Source organism: Squalius cephalus (genome assembly GCF_949319135.1).
Source record: "Squalius cephalus genome assembly, chromosome: 24".
Classification (NCBI taxonomy): Eukaryota; Metazoa; Chordata; class Actinopteri; order Cypriniformes; family Leuciscidae; genus Squalius; species Squalius cephalus.
This window is the reverse complement of record NC_137145.1, coordinates 2,748,663-2,761,514: the sequence shown is the minus strand read 5'-3', so window position 1 is coordinate 2,761,514 and position 12,852 is coordinate 2,748,663. Positions and strand designations below refer to the sequence as shown.

At 37.0% G+C, this 12,852-nt stretch overlaps 1 protein-coding gene across 1 annotated transcript; it reads right to left on the bottom strand.

Moving 5' to 3' along the window:
- Positions 1-1,668: 1,668 nt before the first annotated feature.
- On the bottom strand, positions 1,669-9,061 carry plk2a (polo-like kinase 2a). Its single transcript, XM_079860919.1, has 14 exons — positions 8,802-9,061; positions 8,433-8,540; positions 8,226-8,342; positions 8,016-8,145; positions 7,753-7,936; positions 6,699-6,897; positions 6,469-6,616; positions 5,594-5,688; positions 5,361-5,499; positions 5,188-5,268; positions 4,289-4,448; positions 4,079-4,208; positions 3,884-3,994; positions 1,669-3,320 (listed from the first exon to the last, which is right to left on the bottom strand). Exons 1-14 carry the CDS (start codon positions 9,021-9,023, stop codon positions 3,129-3,131), a joined length of 2,016 nt encoding a protein of 671 aa, XP_079717045.1. The 5' UTR covers positions 9,024-9,061; the 3' UTR covers positions 1,669-3,128.
- Between the last annotated feature and the right edge of the window lie 3,791 nt (positions 9,062-12,852).

Genomic DNA, 12,852 nt, shown 5'->3' with positions numbered 1-12,852 from the left:
TCAGTGGCTATGTACGTGTTATGTAACTGTAAAAGTGTTATTTTGTGAATTCAGCCTATTAAGTAACCTGGCATTGACTCTGAGAAGAGAAAATGGCCTACATTTCACAGAAGTGACAGATGATGCTAGAAAGAGACTTCACTCCAGGCGGCCAACTGTGCCGGGCCTATACTGATCTTGGACAACAAACGCGTCTCTGTTCCTTGAATCTTTCCTCGTCAAGGCCAAGAGAGAGAGAAACCAGCTGGCTCAATACAAAGATGATAAAAATGAAAACTGAATCTTGACATGGTAATGTCTCATTCCAAGATATATGTTTAAAGTCCCCCTGTGGTGAAATTAAGCTTTTAATGTTGTTTATATGTCTATGTCGTGTTTTTAATATGCTTTAAGACAAACCATGTGTAAATTCATAAGTCGACAGCATTGCTGAGTATTTCCTCCTTAAAACTGCAGTGAACCAAAGACAGTCTCAAAAACACACTTTGAAATCGCTGGTGTTTCTGACGTCACAAACTACCTTGTAACCAATCAGATCAACGTGTGATCGTCAACCAGTGGATCTCTGAGCTGAGTGAGTGAGTGGAGGCGGGGCTCATTTGCATATTCATAGAACCGCACATACTAAATGAGGCAAGGGTGTCGAGTTACATTCAAGGTTTTTTTAAGCGCGGAAAAAAGGAAGAAACATTTAAATATGTGATTTTGGTGATCAAAGATGAGTTTAAAGAGATGACATTATTGACTACAGGGGGACTTTAACTTTGAAAAAGCCATATTTGTATACCATACTGATTACCATGTTCATACCATGGTATTCAAAGGGATTGCATGTTCATCGAAAAATGATTACATTATTATTTACTAGCCTCAAGTTGTTTAAAAACCAATGAAATGCATTGAAGCAAAAGCAGTTTCTCTGAATGACAGCTTCAGTCACCATTTAGTTTTGCTGTTCGGTGAAAAGATTCAATGAAAGGGAAATGGCGACTGATCCTGCCGGTGCCGATGAGAATTGGGATGCAACAATGGTTTTCCATCGTACTATTTCTAGGGAAAAGATTTAGTGCAACTCATGGCCTATTAAAGAACAAAAGTATATAAAAAAGCTGTGACGGGGGCAGATGTGGCCTAATGGTTAGAGAGTCAGAATGGCAACCCGAAGGTTGCAGATTTGAATCTCAACATCGGTAGGAAAACTGAGCAAAACCCCAATCGCTCCCTGGGCGCCACAGTAAAAATGGCTGCCCACTTCTCCAGGTGTGTGTGTCCACGGTTAGAAGTGTGTGTGTTCACTACTCACTGCTCCTTGGATGGATGGGTTAAATCCAGAGGACCGCGTATGGGGTTACCATACTTGGCCTTACCATGGCACTTTCATATTTAATTTAATTTCATTAACTGTGTCTAAGCTGCAGGTATTCAGATGCATTTGGTTTCATTCTGGAAATATGAGCTATTTATTCATGCACCCTAGTTATCTTTAAATGATGACTAATTATAGCAAGTGAGTTAATTAGTTGCATGATGAAAAGTGTTGGCATTTGTCACAGTAAAGGTGTAAAGCTTAAATATTTCTTTGGGCTGTGACTCTGGTTATAACACTTCTGGTTGCAGAAAAGCAGGAAGAAAACTAAAGCAAATAATAAAGTAAAGCAGTCCATCAATGAGATCAAGTAGTTTTAAGCATTGCATTATAAATACAGTACATAATTCAAGTACTGTTTTTACTATAGTGCATGAAGGGCTTGACAACATAGCGTAGGGAGTTTGTACTGGGCTGAGAGTAGGTGGTGAAAACCACTCTTTTTGTTTTCTTCCCTTTTACAAGCATAATGTGTGTTTTTGTAATGGCTTCATCGGGCCCCTGGAGGTTTGCATAATAGACTGCTTTAGCACTCAGACGCAGGGACAATGGGGGTAATTACGCTTTAACAAAGAAACAAAATACAACACCTCCACAATATTATTCATCTTTAATCTTTATACAAACATCAAGACAAGACAAACGCCGATTGCGGTTTTGCCACCGGCCTTGCATAATGAGTTTGCCTCAACTCCCATGATGCCCTGGGAGATTGACGCAAAAGGACAAAGCGCTAGACACGATTATTGTACTGAACAATTAAATAACGTGTGTTCTTGAAACGTCACTCCTGAACACTGACATTATTCTAAGGTCATCTTTATTAAATAAATAAATAGTGGCTTCTGTCTGATAATAAGTTATGTCCATGGCATTGCAGAGCGTGCACACAGTGAAATGTTGAACTACAGCATCGGATCATTTCACTCTGAAGCCCGTGTCCTTAAGCAGGAATGTTTTCACAGTTAAACGAAATCTGCTCTCAAGAGAGCTACATCAAACCACCCTGCCTTGCTAAAGCCTTCTTTCCTCAACTTGAACTCTTTCCCCGCCGTTGACAAGTTTTCCCCGGGAATCTGGGTTTGGTAGGGGGCGCCGTTGAGCAACTTCTGAAATAGCACGGCATCTCCAAATCCAAAAACAAGCGAAGAATGTGATCTGTGTAAACCAGAATTGCATTGCTGACGCACAAGTCATTTACATGAGCATCAAACATAAACAAAATATCAATCAAAACTGAATATTGTTACCGAACGAAACGACTGTGAAGCTTTGGGGATGTTGATGGACTCGATCTGTGTTTTGATTATCGATCCCGACAAAGTCTTTTCTCCGCTTTTTGTTTCTTATCCACATCCAAGTGTGGATATATTTTCGTTAGTTTAAAAGCATAGGCTCTGTTCTTTCTTTCAATATATTGAATGTTTATTCGTACAACAAAATATTCTGGAGGCCGTGAAAGTTTTGTGAACGTGCTCAAAAATTCAGCCAACTTTTGTAGTCGACGCTGGCGGGGAAAGAGTTAATAACTCCGTTTTGGCTTCAACAAAGCAAGATTTCTGCATTTTAAAACACCTAAAATGAGATATTATCATCTTGATTTCATCATCGTCTCTGGTTCCAGCCCAGCTCAGTTCAGTCCTTTCTGTAAAACTCATAATCCATTTCATCTCCTCCCATCTGCAACACTCTCCCGTCCAGCCGTAAGTAGTCCACATTCTCGTCTTTTCGAAGTATCCCAGTCTTTGTGCGCTCGTATGGCTCAGTTGCATCTCTGCAACAGCATGTCAAGCGCGTAGTCCATACGTGTGCGAAGGTCCGGTGAGCATCCCGACACGAGGAGCGTGCTGAGACGCAGCGTGGTGGAAACGCGGTCCTCGTTGATGTACGTCAAGAGGTATTCTTCGCTCTGATTGCACAGGATGATCTTGGTGTGATCGTGGTAGAAGTTGACCTGTGGGAATAGCACGTGTTTAGCAATCAAGTCAACATTATGTAGTAGAGGTGTAACAATATATACAAAACTGCAACAATATGTATTGTGTATAGGAAAAAATGCAAGTTTTCAGAGTTTTAGTGTCGGTACTACATTAAACTACTATATATAATGTTGAATATAAATGTATAATAATGCAATGGGGGAATATTTGTGGCCAAATGATGATATTACCAGTAAAAAGTGGCCTAAATTATCTTAAATATATCTAGTCAGTGAAAGAGTGCAAGAATATTCGTCTAAAATAATATTTTTAGCTTCAGAATCATGAATATTGTTATTTTGTTGTCAACATTTCATTTACACCCACAATGTAATACCACATTTAGCGTTTTAAGCAACAGTGCATTTTTTGTTAACCTTTTATCATATGTCTTGGAGTATCGCAATAATATCGTATCGTGATATGTATCGAATCATGACGTGAGGGTATCGTTACACCCCTATTATGTGTGTAATACCAAATTTATAGCACAGCAAATTTGAAATTTCATTCTAGCAGAGCAAATATGAAGTTTTACCTGGAAAGTGCCGTCGTTGAAGAGCATCATGAGCGCTCGATCAGATTTGAGCCACTGGAGAAGGTACAGTCTGGGTTTCCCTGCATCGGTTACGTTGGGTAAATCACCTCCCTGTTGAAGAGCAGCAAGTTATAATCAGAAAACCTGTGAATTATTGATAGACTTAACACGTTTCCACCAAGCGAGGACACTTACATCCATCAAGTTCTCCTCCATGTAGTGGGCGAAGTATTTTAAGATGGTGACCTGACCGGCGAACTGCTCCGGGGCTTCAGTCGTGGGGAAGACCGAGCATTGTCCCAGCTCTGCATAGTAATGCACCGTCCTGAAGGGTTAAAGACACGTTAGTCTTCATGATCTTTATCAGCAAAAGAGCTACACTGACACTTGAGGTGGTCAACGTACTTCTTGTCCGACAGAAGGCTCATGTGAGTGCCGTTGTTGAAGAGAACGCCAACTGTGTGATCCGACAGCTGGTATCCGAAGCCGTACTTGTTGGAATAGTCCACCCACTTCGTCACCCACTGGAAGCTGCCGTTCATGCTTTCTTTGGGAATGTTATTAACTGTAAACAAGGGATTAAGAATGCATTATTAAAAGTGAAAGGTATAACTTTGACATGGAATAATAAAAAATAATAAAATTTTAATTTAATACTATTATAATTTTTTCAGATTTTAAACTTTTTAAAATCTGAAAAAATTATTTTAATGCTTTTTATTTTTATTTATACTTACAACAAAACCCTGTGTGTTTTTCAATGTTCTATAAATATTTTATTTTCAGATATTTTTTTAGTGTATTTTATTTAGGCATGTATGACATGGAAAAAAACTAAAACAAAAATTTTATTATTATTATTTTATTTTCAGATTTTAAACTTTTTTAAATGTTCAAAATACTTTTTAATGCTTTTTATTTTTATTTATTTATATCTTACAATATGTTTTATAAATATGTTTATTTTCAGATTTTTTTATGGATTTTTTTTCAACTTTATTATTAATAAATATTATAAATATTATTATTAATGTGCCTAATATTATTATTAAATTTAACATGGAATAAAAAAAAATCTAAACAAAACTGATTTTAATTAATATATATATTATTGTTATTTAAAAAAATGTTTTATATATATATATATATATACACTTTTTTTTTTTTTTTACGTTTTTAAAACCCTTTTGATGCTTTTTTAATCTTACAATACGTTTTATTTTTAATTGCATTTTACTTTATTATTAAGAATGGGTTATTAAAAGTGACTTTGCATTTGTAAATCGATCATGTCAGATACGCACCTTCCGGCATGTTCTCCAGACAGCCTCGCAATACTCGTGCAACAGTGTCCACAACGCTTCCCATTGTGCTGTCCTCAAGACCTGTGAACACAAATAGCACCAAAACCCATTAGATATCGCACTGAAACATCCATTAACATCCTCACGTTGATAAAAATGTGCAAGTCTCTTACATTCGCTGCTGCTACTGCAGCTCCCCAGCGTTCCCCGCACTATCATCCGGATGCTGTCTCTAATGTGCTGTTTGCTGCTAGTGTCCTTCACTGCGGGAACAGCTGCTTTTCCAGCAGTTGTGATAGTGGGCTTAGTGTCCTGTGGGAAATATAGGAAGGAATGTGCATGAGGTTAGGTTACAATCTTAAACTTTCTGCACAACTATGAGAAGGACGAGGACAAAGGATCTCACCTCAAGGGTTTTTCTGCAGGGCTGAGGACTGACGGAAGTTTTCCGGAGGTCAAGGCATAGTTTGTTTATGTCATCCTCTTCCTTGGTTGGTTTATCTACAAGAAGCAAGATGTGCATGAGTATAATGATGTAATTTGGATGATCCACAAATGTGACCCTGGACCACAAAACCAGTCAATTTTTTGAAATTGAGATTAATGAGCTGAATATATAAGCTTTCCATTGATGTATGGTTTTATTAGGATAGGACAATATTTGGCCGAGATACGACTATTGAAAATCTGGAATCTGAGGGTGCAAAAAAAATAAATCAAAATATTGAGAAAATCTCCTTTAAAGTTGTGCATTTATGTTGGCGATTGTGCTGCATTCACTCACAAAAATATTTTTTATATACATTTACGGTAGGAAATTTTCTAAATATCTTCATGGAACATGATCTTTACTTAATTTAGGGCTGGGCAACGATTAATCGCGATTAATCACATCCAAAATAAATGTTTGTGTTTACATAATATGTGTGTGTAATGTGTATAATTAATTTGTATATAAATACACACATATTCATGTGTATTTATATATAATTTTTTTTTATAAATCTTAAATATATACATGCAAGTGTGTGCATTTATATATATACAAAATAATTATATTATATATTATGTAAACACAAACTTTTATTTTGGATGCGATTAATCGCGATTAATCGTTGCCCAGTCCTACTTAATATCCTAATGATTTTTGGCATAAAAGAAAAATCAATAATTTTGACCCATACAATGTATTGTTGGCTATTGCCACAGATATACCCGTGCGACATGTGACTGGTTTTGTGGTCCAGGGTCACGAATGGTTTACTGTACACAAGCGCTTACTGTGAGTCTCCAAGTACTTGGCTTTGTCCTTCTTTCCACCGAACAGGGCGGCAGCCGCTTTCTTGAAGAAGCTCTTGGCAGGACTGGTGTGGTGGAGATCTGGGGCCGCGTGGCAGCAGTTTGAGGACAGTCTGTCTGGTGTGAAACCCTGATATAAGAGGGGAAAAACAAGCTCAAACCACTGAATACTTCACTGGTGACATGTTTTGTTCGCACAAACGGACACACACCTGGCAGAAGAAGTCGTGGCGTAGAATATCATCGAGTTGTGGCCTTTCCACGGGGTTTCTGGCCAGCATACTGCTGATGAGATGCTTGGCTTGAGGCGACAAAGACGACGGCATGGAGTATCGCGCTTCCCGAATGCACCGGTACGTTTCTTTAAGGTTTGTGGTTTCAAAAGGAGGTCTTCCCAAAAGCATGGTATACCTGTTGGGACATGAATGATCCGTCATAAATAAACATCTCCATGACATTCACAAGAGTAACATCCTCCTTGTTAGAGGCGGACTTTGCAATTCAGAGCCAGATAATAATAAAAAACGCCAGATAAAAACATTGTATGCAATGCGACTGCAATTATTTTCTTAGTAGATGGCAGCAAATTACGACTTTTAATGAGTGAGTCATTGAGTCAAATGATTCAGTCAAATGATTCATTCAAAACAGCTGGATGAAGTGAATCTCTTTATTAGTGAGTCGTTGAATCATTCAATAAACGCAGATTCATTCAGTAACGAGACACCACTGTGGATTTATGTAGTCTAAAATGTAATTCAAATAATATTAATTTCTTGTTTTTGAACTGTTGCATGAAATCAGTTTCACATTAACAGTTGTGCTGGTATTCGGGAAAACAGCACTCTCGCTCATTCAGTATTGCTTAACTACATCCTATTATAAATATATTAAAACAAGAACTCATATAGTGACTTTTTTGCCCCATATCTTGAGTTATGTGGGCATTTTTATTAATTTTGGAGGCATTTTTGGTGGCTATTATAAATATTAAAAGAAGAACTCATACAGTGACTTTTTTGCTCCATATTTTGAGTTTTAGGGGCATTTTTATTCATTTTGATGGCATTTTTGGTGGCTATTATAAATATTAAAAGAAGAACTCATACAGTGACTTTTTTGCTCTATATCTTGAGTTTTGTGGGCATTTTTATTCATTTTGGAGGCATTTTTGCCCCCCAACCCCCCGTTAATTTCCGATCTTAGCTCTTTTTCGAGGGCAAACGGAGGTTGCGAAGTGAAACATAGCAATGTTTTAGCACTTACATCACACAGCCGAGGGCCCAGACGTCAGATTCACAGCCGTGCCCTTGCTTGTTGAGGACTTCAGGCGACAGGTAGTTTGGCGTCCCGCATATCGTTCTCCTGCGGTTCTCAACCGGCTCGAGCTTCGCAGCCAGACCGAAGTCTCCAACCTTGAGCTCCATGGATTCATTGATGAAAAAGTTACCTGGGAAGAGCAACAGAATCAGGTTACGAAGGGGATTTCTGTATTATTCAGGGAATGAATGAATGCTCTAGATGCTTACCTAGTTTAAGGTCTCTGTGCAGAATTTCTTGCTCGTGGAGATACTTTAACCCCGAGACGATCTGTCTCAGGTAGTACCGAACCTCTGGTTCTGTAAGCACCTTTCGGGCCTTGAGAATATGTGCTAGAGACTGAAGAACAACAAAATACGTCAGCGCAACAATATTTCCTCCTAGACCTATTATTATAGAGAGACGTCAACAGCACTCACCCGTCTGCTGCAGTATTCGAGCAGGATGTAGATGTTATCTTTGTCCTCGAAGTGCTGGTAGAAGTGAACGATGTGTTTGTGATGCAGGGCTCTGTGCAATTCGATTTCTCGGTCGATCTGTCAATCAAACGGTTGCAAAAAACTTGATTAGCGATTTAAGCAATGCAGCCAGCAGCACATACGTGACGACAGGACAGCAAGTTATACCTTTTCCCTTTGGTGAGGTTTGGAGACGCGCGTGTGTGGAATGATTTTGGCTGCATACATTTTCCCAGTGCTTAGATCTGTAAATTCATAGCATTTTGCAAAACCGCCCTGAAACAGAGAGAGAGAGAGAGAGAGAGAGAGAGAGGATGCAATATAAGAGCATTACATATCAGTATATTCAATTGTATATTCAAATCTATTATTTACCTCTATGCATTACTAATTAATAAAATTAAACCAAAATAAAACAGCTGATGCACTTTTAAATATTTATTATATGTTGGTACTGATACCATGTTTTTAGTACTATGGTATTTACATGGTGCTCCATTGTAGTACTTTTTCATGAGTCAAATGTCAAATATTTACCTTGCCCAAAACTTTTCCTCTACAGTAACATTTCCCAGTGGTTGAATCCGTGATGATGCGTGACATTTCTTGCGTGGCATGAGCATTATTATTATCCTCAGCTTTCCCTCGTCTGCTCTCGGTGGGTCTGTGGTGTGTGTGTTCACACATCTTGCCGTTGTTCACAGGCTGATGATGGTGATGATGATGGTGGTGGTGTGTTATAGTCCTGAGTATGTCCATGCTCGAGTCCGACTGCGAGAAATCATCACAGAGCTTCGGTCTTATACACGCGCGCGCGGAGGCCCCGCCCACTTATTTGATTTTCACAGGCGCGTCACGCGCGTTCACTGAGCGCTGGAATGAAGACGCGCGTCTCAATGATGGAATATTTTACTCCTGAGATTAGATAGATCTTTAAACCACGATATTAACTTTTATTTCATTTAAATTAAATGTAGCCTATAACTTTAAATTGAAATAAAATCTAAAATATAATTAAACTAAATCTAGAATTTTTATTTATTATTATTATTATTATTATTATTATTTTGTTAAAATTTTTAAGTAGTCAAAACACGCCTTTTATTTTTCTGTTTTCTGTGTATCCTACAATATGTTTTATTTTCGTAGTTTTTTATGTATTTTATTTACTTCATCATTACAACATTCAATCTATCCATGTATTCTGAATGTTATAATATTTAGTTTGATCAGGACATGCATGGACATGTTTCAGAGACTATGGGATAGTTAGAGTAAAGATCTCTAGCGCCACCATGTGATGCTTTACACTAGTTTTACTACGGGTTTAGATGTGTGGTGCATGTATGACTCATAATGACACACACACACACACACACACACACACACACACACACACACACACACACACACACACACACACACACACACACACACACTATGTCAAGCCGTTTTGACTTATGCATTGCAGGATATGAATTCTTGATACCAGCAACTCCATTTTCACTAGTTAAAATGCAAATTCTTGATATCAACAATGACGTCATCACTCGCAGAAATGCAAATTCTTGATATCAACAATGACGTCATTACTCGCAGAAATACAAATTCTTGATATAAATTTCAACCAGTAAAAACTATAATTATTGATATCTGTAATTTAATTTCCACTAGTTAAATGTCACCATAGGCTGCCACTTAAATTCAATTTTTTGATATCAAGAATTATAGTTTTTAATAGTTGAATTCACATATCAATTAAATTCTTAATAGTAAAAATCATCATTTTTGATATTAGTAATTGTGTGGTTACTACTGCAAATATCTGTTCTTGATATCAACTATTGAATTGCTACTAGATAAAATGTTCATTTTTGAAATCAATAATTTACCACTAGTGACAATGTTAATTTCTGATATCATGAATGTGATGTTTTTGTAAGTAAAGCCATTTTAGATCTGAAATTACTCTCCTAATTATTGATATCATAAATACATTTTCACAGATGTCAGAAATTACAAATGTAACGTTAATATAACAGAAATCAAGATTTAGGCCTAATATTTCAGCTAGTGACAATTGAGTTTATATTTTAAAAAAAAATGTAAAATTTTTTTTTTTTTACTAAGAATTGTATTTCTAACATGTGAAATAGTAAAAAAAAAAAAAAAAAAACATTCTTGATATCAACAATAGAATTTGAATGGCAACCTATAGTGGAAATTCAATTACGGATATCAAGAATTATAGTTTTTACCAGTTGAAATTTTTTGTGTTTCTGCGAGTGATTGTTGATATCCAGAATTCACATTTTTACTATTGGAAATGTAATTCTTGATATCAAAAAAATACCATTTCTCCTAAATCTAATTCCTGATATCAAGAATTAGCATTTTAACTAGTGCAAATTAAATAGCTGCCATAAAGAATTCATTTAATATCACAAATATCCTGGGAACTAATAAAAATCAGCCTGACATCGACAAAAATGATTTATCATAATTGTATGGGTGCAGATTGATAAAAAAAAGCATTTATGTAATAGGGTATAGGCATAGGGTAAGTTTTACCAATAAATTATGGGTTTATATCAAAGGCCTACTCATTTATATATATATATATATATATATATATATATATATATATATATATATATATATATTATATATTTTTTATTATTATTTTTGTTGCATATATTGCAACAAATATATTTGTTGCATTTTTTTTTGTTGCCACTAGATATATGCAAAAAATATATATATAATAATAATAATAATAATAATTAAAAAAAAAAATAATAATAATAAAATATATATACACTCACCTAAAGAATTATTAGGAACACCTGTTCAATTTCTCATTAATGCAATTATCTAATCAACCAATCACATGGCAGTTGCTTCAATGCATTTAGGGGTGTGGTCCTGGTCAAGACAATCTCCTGAACTCCAAACTGAATGTCAGAATGGGAAAGAAAGGTGATTTAAGCAATTTTGAGCGTGGCATGGTTGTTGGTGCCAGACGGGCCGGTCTGAGTATTTCACAATCTGCTCAGTTACTGGGATTTTCACGCACAACCATTTCTAGGGTTTACAAAGAATGGTGTGAAAAGGGAAAAACATCCAGTATGCGGCAGTCCTGTGGGCGAAAATGCCTTGTTGATGCTAGAGGTCAGAGGAGAATGGGCCGACTGATTCAAGCTGATAGAAGAGCAACTTTGACTGAAATAACCACTCGTTACAACCGAGGTATGCAGCAAAGCATTTATGAAGCCACAACACGCACAACCTTGAGGCGGATGGGCTACAACAGCAGAAGACCCCACCGGGTACCACTCATCTCCACTACAAATAGGAAAAAGAGGCTACAATTTGCACGAGCTACCCAAAATTGGACAGTTTAAGACTGGAAAAATGTTGCCTGGTCTGATGAGTCTCGATTTCTGTTGAGACATTCAGATGGTAGAGTCAGAATTTGGCGTAAACAGAATGAGAACATGGATCCATCATGCCTTGTTACCACTGTGCAGGCTGGTGGTGGTGGTGTAATGGTGTGGGGGATGTTTTCTTGGCACACTTTAGGCCCCTTAGTGCCAATTGGGCATCGTTTAAATGCCTCGGCCTACCTGAGCATTGTTTCTGACCATGTCCATCCCTTTATGACCACCATGTACCCATCCTCTGATGGCTACTTCCAGCAGGATAATGCACCATGTCACAAAGCTCGAATCATTTCAAATTGGTTTCTTGAACATGACAATGAGTTCACTGTACCAGATCTTAACCCAATAGAGCATCTTTGGGATGTGGTGGAACGGGAGCTTCGTGCCCTGGATGTGCATCCCACAAATCTCCATCAACTGCAAGATGCTATCCTATCAATATGGGCCAACATTTCTAAAGAATGCTTTCAGCACCTTGTTGAATCAATGCCACGTAGAATTAAGGCAGTTCTGAAGGCGAAAGGGGGTCAAACACAGTATTAGTATGGTGTTCCTAATAATCCTTTAGGTGAGTGTATATATATATATATAGCCTATATAGGTTTTTTTTTCTTTTTTGGCATATATCTAGTAGCACCGCTAATGAAAACAGTATGTGTTGTGTATTGGTCTTTATAAGAAGTCATCTTCTTGTGAGATGAAGTGAACACTGCTCTACTTTATTGAAGAAAACAGGGTAACATTTCCAGAGCACTGCTGGTTTTCTCAAGGTCTTCAGAGAGAGTGGGAGTGTGTTGATGCTGCTCTGTGAAGGCTTGTTTTCAATATAAAGTGTTTACATGCTGAACTCAGTTATTTATACTTAAATTCAACAGGTAAACATTTATATTTATTGCATGCAAACAACGAATATTCACAGCGCAGAGTGCTTTATGTAACACAAAACAGTGTAAAATTGAAAGCATATGCCTGTTGTGTAATGTAAACAATAGACCCTTCCTTTGTTAAGAGACCATTGTTTCACTCATCAGAGAAAATGAGGCAAGGGTGTAGATTTACATTCAATATTTTAAGGCATGAAGAATTTATTTTCAAGGAAAAAACGCTTAAATATGTCATTTTGGTGATCAAAGATGAGTTTTAAT